Consider the following 17,385-nt stretch of genomic DNA (forward strand, 5'->3'; position numbering starts at 1 on the left):
AAAGCAGTTGCGCTACCCTCTACCCACTAGGCGTTATTTGGTACAGCATCAGGAGGGCCGGATGTTGGTACGGAGATGAAACAGCTTGCTACGATTTCCAGAACGTCTTGTTGCTAGTATTCCTGCAAGGTAAACCAGCATGGACGCATACTCATGCCTCCTTTTGATGCATGCACTGGCAGTGAAGACGCAAGCTGAACACTTACTTGGACTCGGACATTGCAAGTACAGGTGCATGTGCCGGCTTCGAAAAGCAGATGCTATTATGGGAGCACGCAGGGTTTTGAGTCAAAGAGAAAAACATTGTACAGAGCAAGTTATCGGTAGAGCTCTACATAAGGAAGTACCAGAAGCCTTTTAGTGAATTCCAAATAGCTCTATCCATAGTTCAGGAGAAAGTGTAGACCTGCCAAAAACGGCTTATTTTACCTCAGGTTCTCTCAATGTGCGCCTGCTCAACCCATCCAAAGCGTATCCAAGGTGCCACCGACTGGAAGCTAGGTCAGGAGCTCTCCGAGACATACCGTCCAATGATCAGGTGCCTTCTGGTATATGACGCCTAACCTATCAATTCTGAAAAATGCCAAACGAGTTTTAATTAGGCGAAAATGGAAACTCGCAGGGAAATCCGAATGAAGTACCTTGGCGCTGGCTTGTGCGAGCACGTTGTCTGATTCGTGTTGTTCTGCCAGATGTTATGTAATGCAACTCAAATATAAAGTCGACTCGTCAGTAAAGCACCACCTTTATTTGCATTGTTAGAATTTATACTCTGATTGTGAGCAACTGTGGAACAGAGCTTGTTTCCGCATGGGAGCAGTGACCCTGACCAACGATGAACGGCAGTGGCAACGATCGCTTTCTTAAGATAGACAAAATGTAGATAGATTGTTGCACCGCACATCTGGATTTACATGGCAACTGAACCGGAAAATGTTAAAACAAAAGAACTTATTTAAAGTAGGGGAATTCACTCCCGCCAATTCTTCCCGCAGCATTTTTCTGTACCACGGACCAGGTTGATCCAACCTTGATCGAGTGCATGATACAATTCCCATCTTGACGCTAGCGTTCTCAACAAAACAAGACTTAACTAATGAATTTCTTAACTGAGCAAAACAAATTACGTAGCACATCTAACTATCCCTTCGTCTGCTTGTGCTGTCTGCATGACCTTCCCAGGCCGTGAAGCCGCACGGGATCTAACTACACACACCAACGTCCCTTCCACACATACCAAATGAAATGCGCTTTATAAATTGAAATCTGGAAATGCGTGGCGTTCTCTGTGTCAGCTAAAGTAAGGTAGATCCTGTGGCCCATATCCCCAGTATTCGAAATCAGGGCTTACTCTGGCTCTGTACGCGTTAGGCAACAACCAACCTACCGCTTAAGGTAGCATCAGCTGCTCCCTGCCCCAAAGTCCGTAATCCTGCCTGAGAACAAAAAAACTGACGGGCATATGACCCGCCCTAAACAAGTCGGACATGCGGGTTTGGGGCTTGTTTCCAATGTGCAGTATGGCCAATCACAAGCTTAAACCTGCTTACTAATTAACTATCTTCAGTTGCACTGTTCTTCAAAACACGTGGGTATATTTTTCGCACAACGCCAGGAATACATGGGCTCTAGCTGGGATTGCAGTCATCGTCGCGCAGAGGTTCTCTTTTGTCCCAGGATCACCGCATTTGCACTCAATGAATGTTTGGGGTTTAGTAAAACGCAAAGTAAAAAAACAAACCGAATGCTAGAGGTGCTCCTGTCTCACTCTCTGCGATGAACCATAGACTGTGTTCCAACTGGCATCAAGAAAAAGCGGATAACTCCAACTGTCTCCTGTAGGCACAATGCGGGAGAACGATAGTTCCTCATGTCAGCAAAGCAAGGCGTCTGCAGCTTCGAGAACACATTCTGACACATCTGGCGACAAAAACAGTTCAGGTTCGATAACGCATTCTGACACACCTGGTGACACGAATAATTCCTTGCTGCTGTCCAAGTCCACTTCCCCGGTGGGCTCCCCAGTTGACCCGCTGGAGGGCACAGACTCAGCAGAATGCTTGGTATCAGCAAGCAAATGCAATCTAAAGACGACGGCGATCAACTGCGAGTCGCAAGTCATTCGTGTCAGCAACGGCCCCTGTGAGGCAGAAGACGAATCCCATACTCCGTTTGACAAGAGACGGTCTTACCTTCAAATATCCCGTCGTCTTCAGAAAATTCGTGTCTTGCCCGCCTTGATCGCCTGTTTTTCCTCACTGGTTGTCACCTCTGCCGTATGCGGAGCGGAAATAGCCATCAGGGCAGTAGATATATCCTCGTCTGTAGCCCTCCTATGCTCTTCAGTCTTAGCTTGCTTATTAGCCTCATTTGCAGCTCATAGGAGAAGTCACGCTCTTCTCGTTGGCCTCGTGATGCTGGAGATACTATTCACTTTGTACTCAATAGCATTTGCCTCTGTTGGGATAGTCAACGTGGGCCTGCTACGCAAGCGCCGAGAAAAATTGCAAGAAGATGACGTCATGCAGGCAGAGCAACGCGAAAATGCACTGAGGATAACGCGAAACATGCTGATTGAACAGGCAGTATTCACTTGCCTGTATTTCCTCATTGCAGCTGCGCACTGCTGTGCTGCAGCCTCAGCCAATCACCTGCGAGCAGCTGTGAGGCCATTTGACAGTCGCCTAAGAAGAAAACGCCAAAGAGCAAGGGCGATGAAGAAGCTAAACGTTCTACCTCCTCGAGAGCAAGAAGAAATAGAAGAGACTGGCGATCAACGAACCCCGGCAGGAGGTTCTTCGAAAGGCTTGGGTCTGCTGCACTGCAACAGCGTGACTCAGGCTGAGGCGGCCTCTAAGGATAGCTCCGAGTCCGGTGAATTTGGAGAAGGCAACGACAGGCATTCTGTGGAAGACTCAGGCAGTAATAATCTCACGACTAGTTCGTCTAGCTATACCCCTACAGGTTCAAATAGTTCTCAAATGGCAGAAGAAGAGTCTGCAAAAACGGTTGAAGCAGGAGATGTTTCATAAGCTATTTCGGTACTTGTTCAAAGCCAGTATATCTAGATATGACTGACCTTTCCACAAGGCACGGAAAGGATGGCCTCCTGCCAGTTAAAAACGCCTCCAGGAAACAACAGAAGGTGAAAATAAGTAGCATAATTGCAGTCACTTTTGAAGTATTTCAGAGGTAGCAAAGCATAAGGGCTGCATGCTTGCTTTCCTCACTTCTGCTAGTACCCCCAAACAAGCTCCCAGGAAGCATCACACCCGAAATGCTTGCTACGGCTATCTGTTGTCCATTGGGGTGTCCTGGCACATCAGAGAGAGAAGATGGTACTCTTCACCAGAAACTCCGGATTAAAAATGTAGGCTTCGATACAGTGACTTTTTCGATGCATTACGTAACAACATGCTGATTAGCATGATTGGCTATACCTCAGTTCCAGTATTCTATTGTTTCATTTCAGTTTGACACAGAAAAAAATGTTTGTGAGTCCTACAAAATTTGGGTAACTCACTGCACCACTGATCAAAACGTTACTTGAAGAGCTCATTCAGGCATGGCAAGCATTTCAGTTTGACACAGAAAAAAATGTTTGTGAGTCCTACAAAATTTGGGTAATTCACTGCACCACTGATCAAAACGTTACTTGAAGAGCTCATTCAGGCATGGCAAGCCACAGTTGGTTCATGCCCAATTGCCACGGTGGCAATCAATAAGTATATGCGTCATTCCGTGCTTCGCTTCGCAGGGGCGAACCCAGATATTCGATCGTCTAAGCGGAGCCGAGCTTGAAGTCACTTGGATAAGTTGACTGTATTTTGCCGAATGCATGTATACCTCCTACATAGGTCCATAAAAAACTTTCAGAATGGCGGCACAACAAATGTAACAATTGACCACTTATACTTCTCCACTAATCTGCTCTACCGTACGTTCCAGTTTTCTCTCCTCAAGAGGCCGAAGCGTTTCGGTAAACTTATCCGTGGTGAAATGTGCGATAACCTCTTCCTCCACCGCGTCATAAACCAAGTCTGCAAAGCAGCATCCCCAACACTCGCTTCACTAATCGTTTCGCCTTCAACCCATGTAAGATTTTGTGTGAAGCTTGCTAGTCAAGGAAAAAAACGAAGGCATATGACGTATGTGGCTTCCTATTTGCCCTTGAGTAAGAAGCATTCATCGCTTGCAGTGCGTCCGGGCATTTCATTTGCTAGTTGGTCGGTCGATCCACTTTGTGGAGAGAAGTGTAAAACAAGCCTTCAGCAGTAGAGTGCCTCAGATGGGGGTCTAACGGTTCCTTTCAAGGGTGGAGACTACGACTGGCAATGCGGCTTTCCAAACTCTCCAGTATTGAATATAAGCTGCAATAAACCGTAACTCACACATGCCGAGAAACGCCGCATGGTTAATGATCAAGCATAACAAAACATGTGGCAGATGGCCCTCAGTAAATCTCGGAAGCGTATCTAGGGCGGGGTAGAGGACTGGTTGGAGGCAACTCCAGACGCAGCTGCAACGAACGACATGTGAAAGGATACAGAAGAACACAGCCTTTTATCGATGGACACAGCTGAGTACACGCTGGCAACTGCGCAGATGCCACCACTTGCACGCAAAAGACTAGCAAAGGCGTCCCTGCTACTGTTCTATAGATCAACTTGCATGCAGTCCTGCATGCAGTCCCGCATGCAGTCCCCCGTTCGCTTGACCAATAAACCTTCTCCACAAGCCTTCGCCACAAGCTTGGAAACGTTTCATTCAGGACTTCATTAGGACGAAATAAACCCGAGTCCAAACGCATCGAGGCCACGTTCATATTACTGTTTACAGTCGTTGACATTTCCTGCTCCCGCTGTTTTGGAGCACCTGATGTATCCGCTTTTTGAATGCGAACCTGCAATTAGAGACACTGTTGGCGATTGCCTTATGCTTTGCTTCACCGCATGTTGGGCTCCAGCGACTCACAAAACACTGCCAAAGCTGTGTCACCAGCGACTCACAAAACACTGCCAAAGCTGTGTCAAATAAAATATCCCAATAAGTTTCTGTTGCTATGATTTGAACGGCCTGTGGGGCACGTATCTTGTCGAGCGTGAAGGTTAGCACTATGTCTTGAGCTAGCTGCCGTTTCTTGGAGCACACCACCATAACGCTGCAGACCCCCCTTCTGCACTGTGTTTGTACAAGATTAAGCAGTCGCTTTGCCTGCACTCGGTACTTACTTCTGGCGGCTCTGGCAGTAGTTGTTGCATGATATACCCCAGTAAAACATGTATACAGCGAATTACCGCAGGGGTGAATCACGCAAATGAGGTGCGGCAAGGTACCTGCAGGTTGGTGCTGCCATCGGAAAGTAGCGCAGTAACCTACATTACTGGTCAGTGTAAGTGGGCATCTCAAGAGGCACTTCTCCCCACTACAAGCTAGCAGTAGGGACGCTTTTACTGGGAAGGAGCTCAACATCTATCATGCGGGTTGTTCCTTTCAGCCGTGGTGCTTTTCCAGGGGACAGAGGCTTCACTATTTGTCAGCCTGTACAACACGCAAGCGACTTCTCCTTTTCAGCATGTGAAGCACGTAAGCGACATTTCGTAATCAGAAGTTCTAAAATTTAGCCAGGTCACTATTGTAGGTTTCGCTTGCTCGCTAGCCTGTACAGCTTTTAGCCGCTTAAGACACAGTAACCATAACTTCTATAATTGTGCATTTCCATTGTTTTGCCCCCTGTTGACGCATATATGTGTGTAGTCCCCAGTAACATGGAGCAAAGCGAACATAAGCTCGAAAACCCTTGCACGCTAGGAGAGTTTGTGTTTCAAACTTGCAAGCATACGATGAATTAGATGTCAGCCTTTTGGATTAGCAGCTATTACATATCCGAGCTCTTTCAAGCGTCCCATTCATTTAGGAAGTCGAATAGACGATGGGTGCGCACATGAATTGTTGCTGAAGGAGCTGGAGTCTCACAGCAGACCGATATATCAATGCACAATTGATGAATGTGCAAACATCTGCTGAAAACGGAATCACGCAGAAAAATACTTGAACTGTGGCTATAATGGACACTCTGCGTAAAATGAGATTTCGAAAGCTGCTTGGAGCTGCACCGAAGGCTAGTCTATCTCTGGGCAAACACCTTAAGCCAGCAAAATATCAACGGAGGAAACTTTTACAAACTCTCCACTAACAGCTAGCCTTACCCAGCCTACAGGACGTAAAACGCGAGCTTTGAGTGGATCGCGAGAGGAACATGCAGGAATGGAAAGCTTTTATTGCGTTAGTGAGGCAATGTTACGGCTCATTTACAAGCACAAAACCTATATGAGCCGATCGATGGCCTAGGTTTCGAAACAGCTAGTGAGATTCCTAGCAACTGCCGAACGTACAAACTGAGCCCCGCTCTCCCTAGACGGGCGAAAACTTTGATGTAGATCTATGCAATTAATTTGGTGTTTTAAAGGCACATTTGCATTGGGGAATATTGATGCCAGGACGAAGTCATAAGCATAAGAATACTTCTAAAGCACCTTAAAGGTCAAGGGAGAGAGGCATATCAATAGCCGATGCCTTTACTGCATGAACTTCAAAGTTTAAACTACCGTCGATGTTGGTGAAACACAACTACCTGAGCCTAGGTCACTTGAAGACAACACAGAAACTTCATGCCACAGGCCTATGGAGTACCAGAAGGAGCCTACGTCACTTGACTTCAAGCATGGCACAGGCATACAGAATACCTGATGGCCAAATGAGTTGCTGGGCTTCTGTGGTTTTGAAATAGTGTGTACAGGTGACTGTATGACCTTGCGGTCTCAAACCTCCAACTGGGTCTCCAGATAGTGTATACAGGTGACTGTATGACCTGGCGGTCTCAAACCTTCAATGACCTTGCGGTCTCAAACCTCCAATTGGGTCTGCAGATGTTTCATACGAAAGCTCTAGCCTACTAGCCACATACAATGTGACCAATATGCAGTGGCATATTCTCCTTCTCAAACCGCTTAGCGTTCCAAATCTCAACTAGGCTTGTCTCAACGCCGTTAGCCACCCCAGTCAGGAAGGAGCTGCATGATGCTCATAACTTGGTAGCTGCTCAGTGTCGAGGCTCACCAAGTTATTCAAGCCGTTCAGTCCCGAATACAAGTCTGGGGAGGACAGATACAAGCTTAGGCAAAAAGCGTCAGCCATCTCCTAAGGGCACGCGCCTCGCCTGTAAGTGGGTGCTTCCCCTGCACAGCACAAGACAAAACGACTAACCTCTTTTTCTGGGAGAAAGCATTGCCACAATCGTGCTGTCACTGGAATTTGATTCCTTCGTGAACTGGTTAGTCTCTCGCATGTCATCGACATGACAGGCAGCGACCAGGGCTAAAACAAGCGTATGAACTGCTGGGCGAAGGGCACAAACAACGGGTTTAGCAAGTGTATCATCCAGTGGTAGTCATTCAGCCCTGTTCCACACCGACGCACAGGTAAGTTTATTGCTTTGTTTTCAATCCGTAGCAAAACTGCCGAAATTGTTCGCTTAAGCTGATAGTCCAGGACAAAGTTCCCTAACGCCACATCGGTCAAAAGGGATCCAATGCAAGCCTTACAGTAGCCCCTGAAAATGCGGCAGCCCATGCTCAGCAGCCTCTTTTTGTAAGTATCCATTTGCATCAATCGACTCCAACCACAAAGTAATGCACTCGCCTCACCATGTTTCCGCATTCAGAACTTTCTCGATCGGGTCTAAGCTCTCCAAAACGGTCCTCAGGCCATACTCGTAAGCTTTCTCGGCACAATACAGAGTGCCGACAATTAGCTTAACAACAGAGCAATGCGGAATGGAAGTGCTGCACCCCGATGTAAAGGGAGCGCTTCGAGAATCCGGCTGCTCACTCGCGTTCAAGAGACTGAAACAGGAACAATCAAGAAACAGTGAACGCAGGAGCCTAAGAGGCAGGACGTTTAGCTGCTGCAGTTGGGACATAGTAGTTACTTCCTGTTAGTCTGTTAAGCTTAATTGCTGCGTTCGTACTGTGTGACACAGAAGTTGCTTCTCATACACTGTGCAACTGAACTGCCATCCAAAAAGGATCGCACTTGAGGAGTTGCTGAGCCCGGTCGAGGTGTCCCAGGAGGATGTTGGCAACCAATGCATTCGACAAAGCAACAACCTCCCACCGTTCCAGCGTGTGTCCTGGTACGTCCTTACGTACGGAATCCTCGTACAACGAGAGGCACTTGTCATACTTTTTCTGTCGAATACATAATTCAAGTAGCAATTATTGGAATCATAAGCTGCTATAATATCTGGTATAATCCTGCGCAATTATTTATCCCTACCTGCATGAAAAGAATGTGCCCCATGTTAATCTTCCAGTAGGTGTTGTCGCTGCACAAGCTACCATAAGAACCGAGCAGCCTGTAGAACAACCATTAACAGCAAAGTAGTATTATCTCAAGCGGCCGTCCATGCCAGTACACAATCACTCCCACAGAACTGTGGTTTTTAAACATCAGCAAGCTTCGTGCAGCTCTGACAAACTGACAGCTCAGCTTTGGCAACCATCCCTTCTGCATTATACAGCTTGGCCAGCGCCACCAGCACCTGCGCAATACAATCTCAGTAACATGCATGGTACTTTACATAGGCAGCAAAATAATTAGCTGCCTGCACGCTAGGGCAGGGATTTTCGAAGCACGTACAGGGATCAACCTTTCGATGAGTTCTTGCAGTGCATTTGCCGTTGTCCTCTCGACCGAACTTGCTGCAGAGCATGAAGGCGATAGCTGCAAATTCCAGTGCATATGTGTCGGTGGGTGGTTACCGGGAAGAATATTCAGGACGGCTGCACTGTCTTCTTTGAAATGTTGATGATGAAACGTATAATACGTTCTGGTGAGCCAGCGTTGGTTGTTTGCGTAAGTGATTACGTACTCTATGCTCTTGTAACTCCCGGATTTGTTGCCTCATCTGCGTTTCAAGGGATTCGAGCCGTCTGCGAGCCTCTAGGGGAGAAGAAGGAACCTGTCGGTGCGTCAATCAGGCTTATATATTCTATTGCAGTGACCCTGAAAGACCTTAGCTTGTGTCTCTATGGCTTATGGGGTCGTAAAATAGTACAACTGCCACAGGTTCGCTTACCATTGTGAAACTTCTCAAAAACTCTGTTTCATATTCGTCCAGGTCACCAAGACTAATCCCGTCAAGTAAACCCTATGCAGTGACAAAGCGAATGCTGCTTGTATTCCCTAGCTCCGCGAAAAATCAAGCAACCGTCCCCACTTTTACTTGTGAGGGTTATCCTAACTTTACACCAACTGAACGGCTGCGTGTGTTTATTTTCATGAAGAAAAGGGAGACTTCTAAGCCGCATCCAGCAAGGGTTTCAGAACTTTTCTTCCGGAGCTAATCTGCATCTGATGCCGCCACCCTTCACCCTTGTTCTGGCCCTCGGTTGGTTTTGTGCTCTGAACTTCCAAGAACGCGGAAATTCAGAGTATGGCAGCTGACACCGTTTAGGTATTGCATCACACGTTCCTACTCGGGCGCAAATTAGGTTGTATATTTGACACAATGCTGTAGTTGTGGTTATCCCTCCAACTGAAGCCACAGTGACCTTACCACTAGCTTTTCAGCAGCTGCGAAGTGTCCCTGTCTGAAAAGAGCATACGCATGCCGCAACCTTCCAGGTTACCATGGGAGTGCCGAATTCGATGGCGCCACAAGAGCCCTCATAGCAACAGTTACATGCATTGCATTGCCAGGGAACAACTGACTTGCAGTAAAGTATCAAAAGGTTTCCCACAGCTGTCTTATAAACAGAGTGTTCATCAAGAAGGCTTGCGAGGATTCGGATGCACTCTGCTGGATCGGAGGCAGCTAAGGTTAAAGCCCGGTTGTGTAGAGTCACGTAGTCGGATGCTGATATTTACAAAGCCCACATAGCACCTTCAATGCTGTTTGTTTTCGTTCCTGTTCTGTCAGAAACTAAGTGAAGTGCCAACCTTCAAATTCACAGCTCCCGAGATGGAATGCCTTGATGATAAATTGTTCGCTCTGCCGTAACGCGTTGCCTTACTGGACAGGCTACTTGATGACAATAATAGCAGATGCTCGTTTGCAGCACGCAGACGATTTTCAACAACATCCACAGCACAACAGAGGTTTGCAGCTGCCACCTGCGTTAAAGGGAACAAACATTCGAATTCTACACCACGTAGTGTTCCTCGGGCCGAAGAGACTAGAAGCAATGCAACCTGCGCAGTAGTGCACTGCCAAGTTCACCAACCAGAGCCTTCAAAGTGGCAAATTGTGTGTCCGGATTCCTCGTTAGATATCGCTTATCAGCTGTCAGCCAGTGCTGGCTCCCTCCCACGCCTCCAACGACTTCAGTTTGCTTTCCGAAGCAGACGGAAACAATTTTTCCAGCAATCCTTGCTGCCCCTATCTTGTCGCCCGACTACGAGCAACACACATAGATCTGCTGCTTGGCATATGGATGAATATCTCTGTGGTTTTCGTGAACCTTCTAGAGGGCGAAAATGTGAAAAGCATATGTAATGGGCCAGGCTGTCGAAAAACAATGTCTACTGTAGCGTGCCTTGTAAGCGCATAAAGCTTCATTATATGCAACACTCGCAGTCCACCCATTTTCAGCGTTCGCTGCGGACGCCACTCGACGACCTTCTTCAAAGCTCCCGCGTTGGTAAAGAGCAGCTGACTCAAACAGTGCCGTATCAAGTGGTGTTAGTGCCAACTTGGCGCATTGGGCTGCATACAACGCTCAGGAGCACCAATTGTTTCATATTCATGAGGTCTTAAGGGAAAACTAGGCACGGCATTTGCATATGGAGTGGCCATTCGGCTAGCATAGCATACATCTGCTTGCATTAGGTATGCTTGTGGGAATGCTGCAAGTTGCTGCACTATGGACTCGCTTCGAACGGTTCGGAGAACAAATGCCAACTGCTTCCAGCTTCTGGCTTAATCCGACCTTGGCACTAGGGTCATCCCCGCATATACCGCACTGGATCGAACAGTACGTACTGTATAGCTGCACAAGATGTCAGCAAAAGCAGGTTAGATCAATAAACACATATTAATGAGCCAATTCACTTCTCCTTTTCGGAGAGCATATCAGCCGGACAAAGGGTAAACCCGATATCCAACAAGAAAATACCATACCTGGTATTCCTTAACAGCAGGGAATGCTTCGAACAATTGATTGTAAATTTCCCCTGCCGCTTGAAAGTCCTCCGCCATATATAGACAATATGCAAGTACTGAGAGCAGAGGGTAGCAGACTTTCTGGTCAGGAGGGTTCAGGCGGCTTTGCAAGAGATCCACAATAAAAGCAATTGCTTGATTAAACTGTTGCTCGCTAATCAGCTTGTATAAGCTCTCCGTGAGAGCTCCATCGGGAAGAGCTCTTTGCGTGTCCATTATGACACGAATCAAGCAAAATAATGTTCGAATGAAGTTGCTTGCAGCATACGACCGCAACTTCCTGTTGAGCGGAACTTCGCTCCCCTACGTAAATGCAGTTGATTGGCGGGAGGATTGTGAATCCCTGAGTTTATTGAAAGTAAATCTGCATTGAAGCGAAGTGCTGTGTTGCGCAACCGCATTTGGGTCTGAGCTCACACCCAGAAAGGGTTGTTTCCCAGCTGTTTGTGTCAGACCACGTAATAGCGCGGCTTCCACTGGCCACCTGGCCACCCTGGGGATATTAAATATGGAGTAAACAAACTACAGAACCATTCAACCAGCTCGAAGGAAGTACGATTGTAAAAAAACTTATTGGTTCGCGCAATGCCATGGCTTATGCAGGATAGTTGGCTTCGTGGGCCCATAGATCTAGCAGGCACACCTGCTGTGCTGGTTTTGGAAGTGCGGAGACACGTTACTTGGAGAAGCTCAAGGATAATTGATTAGCCTGCCTTCTCCAATACGGATAACTAATTCTTCAGAGTTGATACGCTTGCAAGACCAGATTCCATCTCAAAAGGGTGGGAGGGTACTTCAGCAGATTCGGCACACCTGGCATAATCAAGTGGTGCAGAGTTGGGTACCCCGTTCCTCAAAGCGTTTTGGAGGCACTTAAAATCCTGCGCATGAAAGGTATTGGGGAATTGCTGGGGGTCGTGTATTCCTTGTGCTCGAAGCAAGTACGAAACGGGACATGTGCAGGGCTGCGAAGAGGCCGCCGTGGTTGCTGTCACATCGGGGCTTGGGAGAGGCTACCTCTAAATCACAACTGTTTTCGCCTGCTTGGGACTCGGACATGTTTGCTATAATATTTTTGAATATTTGGTCTTCGTCTGGCCTGAGTATTGGCTTTGTCTGGTGTATCACACCGAGTTGACACTTGCAACCTTCATGGGTGTTGACAGATTGCGGCCACCACAGTGATCCGCTATTTTTCCTGAATTTCGCAGCCACCATAGCGGTGTAAACTACTCCGTTACATTTTGCGTAGGTCTGATGGCTGAATGCCTGTATAGCCTTTTCAAATCAAACGTTCTGGGGGTGCTCAAAATTCTCACGAGTACTCTGGCATCCACCATATACTGATAAGGTAAAGAGGGCCTCGCTCAACAGTTCCATCTGGCGTTCCACAGTGTAGCGCAGCGTGAAGATACAACATGCTTCAGTGAAGCATTATAAACGAACTCGGGGGCAGCCATAGTGAACAAGTCTGGGTTGCTCCCAGGGAGCACCGTCGCCTGGGAGATCCATTCATGTAGGATTTATCATATAAATTTCCGAGGCCCTAGTCAGATGCCTAAGGCACAAAAATCCCCTAAAGAAGTTGGAGTTGTAACCGTTTTTTACTTCCTGCAGATACGGCGCAACACATTTCATAATTCCTTTGGCGGAAGTCTTCAATGCATGTACTGAGCAACATTCATCAGTTCCCTCTGTAGTTAACATACATCACAACAATGCAATTTCCGACGACTTCCGAAGTTTCGCAGAGCCCGCAGGCGTCATTTTTAACGCCCACAAGCGGATCAGGCCTGAAGCACCGCATTCGAGAGCTTGAATGCATAATTGACTCCGAACTCAAAACGCTTCAGCGCCAGGTACAACAGCTGAAGTCGCAGAAAATTGTCCAAGTAAGCATCGAAACTTTCCTATTCCTGCTGAGAACCCACATGCAGTACATGGCAGGCTCCTCAGCTGCAAATGCTGCTTTGTATCCTGCTGTGCCTCCATAGACTGGCCGAACAGAAGAAGTTGTGCAAGAAGCGAAGGAGGAAATTTTGGCCGCCCTGCAACACTCAAAAAGCGAGCTGAAGCAGTTTTTCCTCCAGCAAAGAACCGAAAACCAGCGACTTCATGAGATGATACGGGCTCTGCGAAACGAAAATTTCGCCTTGCAACAGAGCCACCTAGCTCTCCAACGCAGACTCCAAACGGCTGAAGTGGATTTGGGCCAGTAAACATTCCTATTGGTCACGGGACGGAACAGGAGAAGCGCTGTAATAGAACCCCGAAAAGCATCGGTGGGAAATTGGAAGTTCGCATTGTTCAAATACGTGCCTTTTCCATGTTGTGACCTTGACGTCTTGGGGAGTATTATAGAATTATGGTGCATGGGGTGAGGGACAAACAACTTTAATCGAACTTGCACCAGCCTATAGAGGAGTTACCTTTCCCTTGCCTTCTCCTTGAAACAAAAGGCGGCAAACTCACCAAAAAAGAGGCGGCATAATCAGGGTGATCTTGCACTTCCGGACGATTACACACAGCACTATTTAGTATGTGGTATCTTCCGGAATGTGCGACGGATTGGCTCTACCCGTCAGTAGACTATATGTGGCGCGTTCATTTCCGTGACCTATAGAGGAACGGCTTAAATGAAGCCAGAGGGAACTGGGTGGACGCCAGTCAACCTAGTAAAATTTAGTTTCTTGCCTGCCAGTGAGCCACCATTGGGAGTCGATAGTGTATACTGCGGCTAGATGCAACGTGACGGACGGCTGTCACGTAGGCGAATCAGATCAGCTATGACAGAAACTAGTTTGAAGCTGTTAGTTTCAGGATTTGCAAAGCCAAATATTCCAGTCCAAAGGAGACGGTTAGCGGCAGTCCACGATGATACGGAATTCATGGTTAAATCATCCAACAAAGAGATGGTCTATAGCTCGTCTCCAACTACACCGAAGTTTTGAGCAAGTGACGAATAGAGCTTAATAGCTTAGGAGTGCTATAGGCAGCGTTTAGAAGACCCAAACACACATTAGGTTTGACAGACGGCAATTCCACGGCTACCGCTCTGCTGTGTCAGACTATGAGTCCAGCAATATCCGCCGTGCAAAGCGTGCTGGCTGGCCTCTTGAAGGTCATACCTAATTTACTTGGAGACTTCTTGGGTATTAAGGATGACCTGGTGCTGCGTGAATTCTGCTTGTGTGGCTGACCACTTGCGCAATGCTCATGCATACTGATATTTAAAGTGAAGATTTCTTTGCATGCAAAGAAAGCCATCCACAACAGCATTAAGAGGAACTTCAGACTCCTAACGCCAGCGTTCATCGAATTTGCCCGTGGCTGTGTCAAATATTTTCGACCAGTTAACGGTGTATTTTGAAGCTGCTGCTGACGCCTGTGGCACGGGTTTGCCTCAGCATTACACCATGCAACGTAAGCGGTTTGGAAGTCATTGTGTAAGGTCTTGCTGAAGTTTTATGATTCTCTGAGACGGAGTCCCACCGTAGAATCAAGAAAACGAAGCTGCTGGCCGAAATGCAAAAGTTCCTAACATTGGAGGACATGTGCCGCCGACTGCTTTCGCACAACATCCTGGTAGTGCTGTTTAGGCAAGAATTCAGTATTTGCAGTTCATTCTTGAAGCATCTGCCTTCCGCGTTGCAGCAACACATCGCCTAACTCCATCCCTCCGTGCGTCCCGGTCGCTCGGCAGCTACCGCCAGAACAATGCAACTCGCAGGCAAATAAAGGGTTATCGTCAACAACCGTCCTGCAGACAGCTTGTTCCAAAGATCGTTCTTGACGTCTAAGTGCTTCCGTTTACTGTAGAATTTGGTCTCCTGTTTGCGGAGGGGATGATCAAATATTCCGCCACAGCGGAACGGCCAAGTGTGGAGGTCGTAATCGTGGCGTGACCCAAATGCGTACGCTCGATCTACCGTACTTCACCACGGAATACTAAATATTGAATTGTCCCAAAGGGTAACGACCAAAAGCCCCCTTACTGACTGAATATCTGGCTACCAAGCGCAGTCAAAAACACACAAGAAAGTGTGAAGCTCGTCAATATCAGCATAATGAAATTTGCAAGTGTTCAGAATTGCTAATCTTCCGCTTCCTCACTGAATGATCCATGCTAAACTCTCGTACAGGGCCTATCTTTGGCAGAGAGCGAAGTCAACTATGCCATACAACTCCCCCACACTGCACAATTGAGCACTTCCGTTGAAGGGGATCACCCGCTTGCAACCGTTTTATTTGAATCCTCAAGACGGCCCTAATGACGTTTCAGAGGAGCCGGCGCGGCTCTGTCTTACGGTTGGCACGGTGAAGCAGAGATCCAGCTGCACCCGGCCGGGTTACCCAATTTACTGGATTACTTTTGCTCTTTACTGCGTGAACGGCTGTGCAGGGGTGCTCCTGAATGGCATGCAGGCTTGCATTTCCACAGCTGCAAGGTGAGTATAGTACAGGACGTCAAAGTATTGTAAGCTTTTGCGCCTAGCAGTGATCATTGACCTTGATTAAACTATCTTAAATAGCTCTTGTGCCGAGACCTGCTCTGCATCAAGTTCAGCTTATGCACTGTCCGCCGTGTGTGAGCGCAGAAGCTTCGCAGGCTTTGACGACAGGAAATGTCTGCCTCTGGTCGTTGGGGCCTAATGCTCTGAGAGAAGGGCAAACACTGAAAGACACCGTAGTCGAAGGGGGGAAGCTCCGTTTATGTAGGTCACCGTCATCTCTATATCTTACTTGCAACAACCCCACAGTGCTTGTGTTGAATTGTCTGAACAGCTGTAGGAAGGGGCTCAGCACCAACCAGTCGAGGCGAGGATATGCATTTTCTCAAGCAAGCACTCCAGTCACCTGCGGATAGACTGATTTACGGGAGCGCCTTTATCCGGTAAACTGCTATATTGGGTCATGCAGCATTACGATGCATCATCGGAGCTTAAATAGTCGCTATTTGCGCAAAGCGCAGGTGAGTGAATGTTCCCTGAAGTTAATGAGCCGGTATCATGGTTGCGCACGAGGAAGGCTTGAAGAACAGCTAAACATTCACTCTTGCTGCTCGGCAAAATCGGGCTGGATCTAGATAATTATCTCCGTTTGGCTGTGTCAACTACGCCGAAGCATATCGCAATGGAAGTTGGCTCCTCAGCATTTGTAAACAGGTGAAAAACACTTAGATGGCTACTGCAAAAGGGCTGCATTCCTGGCCCGCTGGACAGGTTTTCCATCGACGTACCCGCCACTCGGTACACCTGGTGTGCAGGGATCAACTTCAGCAGCCCGTGGTGCCGCTTGCACTTCCAGGAAGTGTTGCATCCTCGCCGTTTCTAGTCCCCGAATGTTGCATCCGCTGAGTCCAACGCCTGCTGACCGCGTTCAGATTCACAACTTGTTACATGAGTATTACAATAGCATAATATTGCTTTCCTGGAGCTTTCGATTTTCCTTTCACTTCTGTTCAAATAGATTCGCCCAGAAAGCCTGCATCTGCTACACAGCAGCTGGCTATATGCCGGGCTATTTTACCATGTGTGCACTGTTGAAAAGGACGGCATGTCATATAGCCAGCTGCTACACAGCAGCTGGCTATATGCCGGGCTATTTTACCATGTGTGCACTGTTGAAAAGGACGGCATGTAAGGAAATTCGCAGCGGTGGCTTCTCTGTAAGAGAAGCAGGGTTGCTGCGCAAGAAATATTTCAGCGTTCAAGATCCCGAGGCTAGTGAGTAATGCCCGGATCCACAGTGGAATGGATTCATACAGCGCGCATTTGGTTGGCCTCGTTTCGCTGGTCAACTCCAGCGAAACGAGGCTAACCAAATGACCCGGAGAAGCAAAGCACACAAAATTAGGTGGGCTATCAGTCTCAAGATCCACAAAGTACGCCGGTGACGCCAACGGGTGCTCACATCACGCTGAATACCATCTGGTATGTTCGCAAATTCACATGGAAAAACAGATGGTACTGAACAGCGCATAGGTGCTGTTGCTTATGCTGCTAACACCACTGACAACCTGGTAATTTTCTCCTGAAAAATTGCGGTTGTGACGCTATAGTTTCAGCGCACACCACCATGCATCCTGCGCAGACTGGTGACGGGCATCGACGATGTGGCAGCGCTGGTGGCGCAATAACAAGGATGTGGAATGATAGAAT

The 17,385-nt window shown here is 47.7% G+C and overlaps 3 protein-coding genes across 3 annotated transcripts; 2 read left to right on the forward strand and 1 right to left on the reverse strand.

Annotated features, from left to right (window-relative positions):
* Positions 1 to 1,847: 1,847 nt before the first annotated feature.
* Positions 1,848 to 3,032, forward strand: EMWEY_00000060 (hypothetical protein, conserved; the record flags this gene model as incomplete). The annotated part of the gene is made up of 1 exon (XM_013477120.1): positions 1,848 to 3,032. The coding sequence occupies one exon, from the start codon at positions 1,848 to 1,850 to the stop codon at positions 3,030 to 3,032; it is 1,185 nt and encodes a 394-aa protein (XP_013332574.1).
* A 4,157-nt stretch (positions 3,033 to 7,189) lies between these two features.
* Positions 7,190 to 9,142, reverse strand: EMWEY_00000070 (hypothetical protein, conserved; the record flags this gene model as incomplete). The annotated part of the gene is made up of 8 exons (XM_013477121.1): positions 7,190 to 7,238; positions 7,472 to 7,612; positions 7,707 to 7,904; positions 8,095 to 8,249; positions 8,338 to 8,416; positions 8,544 to 8,602; positions 8,933 to 9,022; positions 9,140 to 9,142. 8 exons carry the CDS (start codon positions 9,140 to 9,142, stop codon positions 7,190 to 7,192), a joined length of 774 nt encoding a protein of 257 aa, XP_013332575.1.
* A 3,800-nt stretch (positions 9,143 to 12,942) lies between these two features.
* On the forward strand, positions 12,943 to 13,443 carry EMWEY_00000080 (hypothetical protein, conserved; the record flags this gene model as incomplete). The annotated part of the gene is made up of 2 exons (XM_013477122.1): positions 12,943 to 13,116; positions 13,219 to 13,443. 2 exons carry the CDS (start codon positions 12,943 to 12,945, stop codon positions 13,441 to 13,443), a joined length of 399 nt encoding a protein of 132 aa, XP_013332576.1.
* Between the last annotated feature and the right edge of the window lie 3,942 nt (positions 13,444 to 17,385).

The sequence above is a fragment of the Eimeria maxima genome, genomic scaffold (genome assembly GCF_000499605.1).
Source record: "Eimeria maxima Weybridge genomic scaffold, Emw_scaff1, whole genome shotgun sequence".
Lineage (NCBI taxonomy): Eukaryota > Apicomplexa > Conoidasida > Eucoccidiorida > Eimeriidae > Eimeria > Eimeria maxima.